This window comes from Lactuca virosa, chromosome 4 (genome assembly GCF_052849685.1).
Source record: "Lactuca virosa cultivar CGN04683 chromosome 4, Lactuca_virosa_CGN04683_v6, whole genome shotgun sequence".
NCBI classification, from domain to species: Eukaryota; Viridiplantae; Streptophyta; class Magnoliopsida; order Asterales; family Asteraceae; genus Lactuca; species Lactuca virosa.
In genome coordinates this window covers 301,346,788-301,350,529 of record NC_136429.1, presented here as the reverse complement: position 1 = coordinate 301,350,529, position 3,742 = coordinate 301,346,788, and the positions used below count along the sequence as shown (strand labels likewise).

General features: G+C 41.6%; 1 protein-coding gene across 1 annotated transcript; it reads right to left on the bottom strand.

Annotated features, from left to right (window-relative positions):
• Nucleotides 1-739: 739 nt before the first annotated feature.
• LOC145106015 (uncharacterized) lies at nt 740-1,312 on the bottom strand. The gene has a single exon (XM_079043065.1). The coding sequence runs from the start codon at nt 1,310-1,312 to the stop codon at nt 740-742; it is 573 nt and encodes a 190-aa protein (XP_078899191.1).
• Nucleotides 1,313-3,742: the final 2,430 nt, after the last annotated feature.

The window sequence follows — 3,742 nt, the reverse complement described above, 5'->3', positions numbered from 1 at the left end:
CTAAGTTCAAGGTACAATTAGGAACTATCTCCCTAGCCTTAATTTCATGACCGTTAGCAACTTCAACTACGTAGGCATGTTCTAATATTTTTTATTTCAAGTGGATTAGGGGTCTAAATTCATGTGATACAAAAGTTCTATCTGCCCCAGAGTCAAATAATACTGCTGCGTAGTGGTTATTTAGGAGGAATGTACCTGTTACCACCTCCGGGTCCTGGAAGGCCTCTTCCGCCTTAATCACAGATGCTCGCCCATGAGCCTGGCCTCCTGGATTTCCATGGTTTATATGTCCCGCCTGGTTCCTGGTATTGTTGTTGGGGCCCTTATTTAGATTCGGGCAGGCATTCCTAAAGTGGTCCACACTTCCATACTCATAGCATGCCCGTTTACCATCCTTGCGATCTTTGTCTATCCTGCAATATTTTGCGAAATGTCATGTTCGATTGCACTTGTGGCAGATAAGGCAGGCACCCTCATGATGATAGCTGCAACTCTCACACTTAGATTTAGGCCCTCGATATTGCACATGTTCCTCTGTTTTAATCCCAAAGTTCCTTGCCCTTTTTTTGTTCTTGTCTGAGTTGTCATTCTTCTTCCCTCCCAACTGGTTCTCCGATTTTCTTTTGTTACTTGTGTTGCTTATGGTCAGTATCTCGGCCCTCAATTTATCATTCGTAAGGCGGTGCGCCAGGTATATAGCGCTATGGATTGAGGTAGGATTTGTTGAAGTAACCATGCCTCAAATTTCTGGTGCTAAACCCCATATGTATCGGTCAATCCTCTTGCTCTCGGGGGTGACCATGTGTGGCACTAGTTCAGCGAGTTCGTGGAAACGCACAGTGTAGCCTTGCACATCGGCTCCTACCATGGCATTGTTCCTGAAGTCAGACTCCATTTTCTGGATCTCATCCTTACTACAGTATTCCTGCTTGAGTAACTCTTTGAATTCCTCCCAAGCTAATTGGTTCGCTGCCTCCCTTCCACGGTTTCGGACTTGCGCATTCCACCACGTTAGGGCTCTGTCTTGGAGAAGACATGCAACATAGGGAACCTTGGAGTCATTTGAGCAGTTGCTGATGTGGAGTACAGCCTCAATTCCTTCTATCCATTTCAACAATCCCACTGCATCCTCTGTTCCATGAAACTCCTTGGGTTTACAAAACATGAAGTACATATAGGTCCATCCCCTTATTTCCTCATTACGAACTCCGCTTCCGTCAGTGTTCTCAGTAGGTGTAGGGCCTCTACGGTTTGTCTGACTAGCATTGATTCCCACAGTCACTTGAGCCACAATGTTAGGGATAGCAGCCATTAGTTGTTGCGAGACTAGTTTAGCAATATCGGGAGTGGCATTCTCAGGCTGTGGTGGGCGTGAGCGGGTGTTTCTTCTTTGGGAAATGGTTCTATAACACACAAACAAAATTAAGGACTTTATTATTATTACTATTTCTTTCAAAAAAAAACTAATTAATAACAATAATAATAAAATATATTTTCAAGAAAGATTTCAAATCATCAAAACAATTTACAGTTCATGAACAATATAAGTGTGAAATAACATGGTGATTGAAAATCATTAAAATAGATTTCATTTGTAGTAATAAAAGGTTTAACAACGCATATTGCTTGACACTGCAAGCTACAAAAGACACTTTAACCATAGTTCTCAAAAGCCATAAACCAAAGGCATTACATCAAAATACATAGACCAAAAACCATAAAACATAAACCATGATGTTTAGATTCAACCCCAAAACACAATCACCCAGACAAGTGCCACTGCCAGAATCAATGCTAGCCCTCCGGCGATAGCGCTAGTGATCATAGCTCTGATTGCAGTCCTCTAGGCGGAGTATGCATAACCATACACCGCATCCACCACGTCTGACATGTCGGCAATGTCGTGATGATGAAAAGCAATCCTACTACGGGCATCATGCAGGTCTCGGGCCATGGCCTTCATGCTGCGTCGCTCCTGACAAGTCATCTCGGGTGCTCGCGTATAAGGCATCCCTATGACTGGGGGTCGAGGCTGACTGGGTTCGGGACACTTGTTCCTTAGTGCAGGAGGTGCTGGCACGGGTTCTGGACGCTCAAACCTCAATACTTCTCTCGGTATTGGCGCGCTCTTTCTCGCTGTCCTCCAATGGTATAGTCCATAAACGGGTGGCTGCGGTGTCGGTTGTCGCAAAGGCTCGGGTATCGACGGGGCGGAAGTCTCCTCAGTCAGTGCCTGGCTGCTCACTTCCTCTCCAATCTCCAATCCTATTGACGAATCTTCGGTTGGGTCGGTGCTCGAGTCGCGGTTGACTTTCGGGCGCGCAGTGACGTAACCAGACTCATCTGCCGATCCAAGTGCTTGAGAGCTAGTGTTTGACATGGCTACGCTATACACGAGAAACTCTAATGTTTAGAAGAGGTTTCAGCATCCTAGTGATTTTCTTTTGTTTACGTTTAACCTAGGGTGTTCATACCATTCACTATAACGAATTCCGGTCTTGCACTTGATCTTCTTTAATTATACATAGGTGATCAGGCTATGTATAACTAAGGTCCAATAGTGCATTACCGGAATTAGTTACACTAAATGGCATGTTTTATTAATTCAACGGTTATAGTTTAGGCCTCCCTAAGGGAAAGGGTAACCCGATATTCTCTATAACCTTAGGCTCTGATATCAAATCTGTCACACCCCGTTAAAGCGGAAACGTGAAGAGTGACAAGCTAAGGTCTCATCACAAAGGTAAATAGAAGTACCAACCATAAACATTAATCGTTTTAAGTTTACATCGCGTACAAAACAAATACTTTCAGTTTTCACAATACATAGTTTAATACATAGCAAAAGTAACAAGTTAAATCATGCTGGCGTCTTATTGATTCACTGACCGTTCCCTGAAAAGCATGCAAAAACAACGGTCAACTATAAAATAGTTGGTGAGTTCACAGGTTTATAATAGTACATTATTTCAAAAATGTAGTTTATTCTATAAATGTTCCAATTTAGAAAACGATGAATGCCATTGCATTCCGTTCACAACCAAGCCTAACGACCGTTCCTACCCCCATTCCATCATGTCCATGGTTCCCATGATGTCAGTTCATGGAAATATACACTCGCGGTTTCGGGTGAGTGGGGGCTATCGACCCCAAATAGCGCTATACATAAGACCATCGGCTCAAATATGAGTTAATAGGTTGTATCGGTTCTCCGGGGACTTAACATAAAAGTTCATAACACCAAATTCATAGTACAAGTTCATAATAAAAGGTTCATACAACAAAGTTCACATCATTAAGTTCATAACACAAGCTCATAAAATAATGTTCATAGAAATTGTAGCATGCTTTCCATCCCAAAACATTAAAACGTAAAATAGGGGTTGTGAATACTCACAATGGAAAGTTTGTGGCTCGGGCTTCGCGTTTTGATATTGACGAGTGTGATTCCTACTAGCATCCTATGGAACAAATAGTTTTAGTGAGATATAATTCACTAAGCTATATCCAACTAATGATGTCGTAAAAGTGCCCAAAGTGTGTATGATTCATTATCGGTAACATTAGTTCATATTGCATTGTGTTCAAAATTTTTCAAAGGCATGGAAATAAATTTTGAAAATTACAAAAATTAGTTTTATGGTTCTAACAAAGGACATTAGTGTCCAGTTTTGAAGGTTATTTGATATTTTTTTGTAACTTAAAGCCCAAATAATCGATAAAATTCAAAATAAATAGTAAA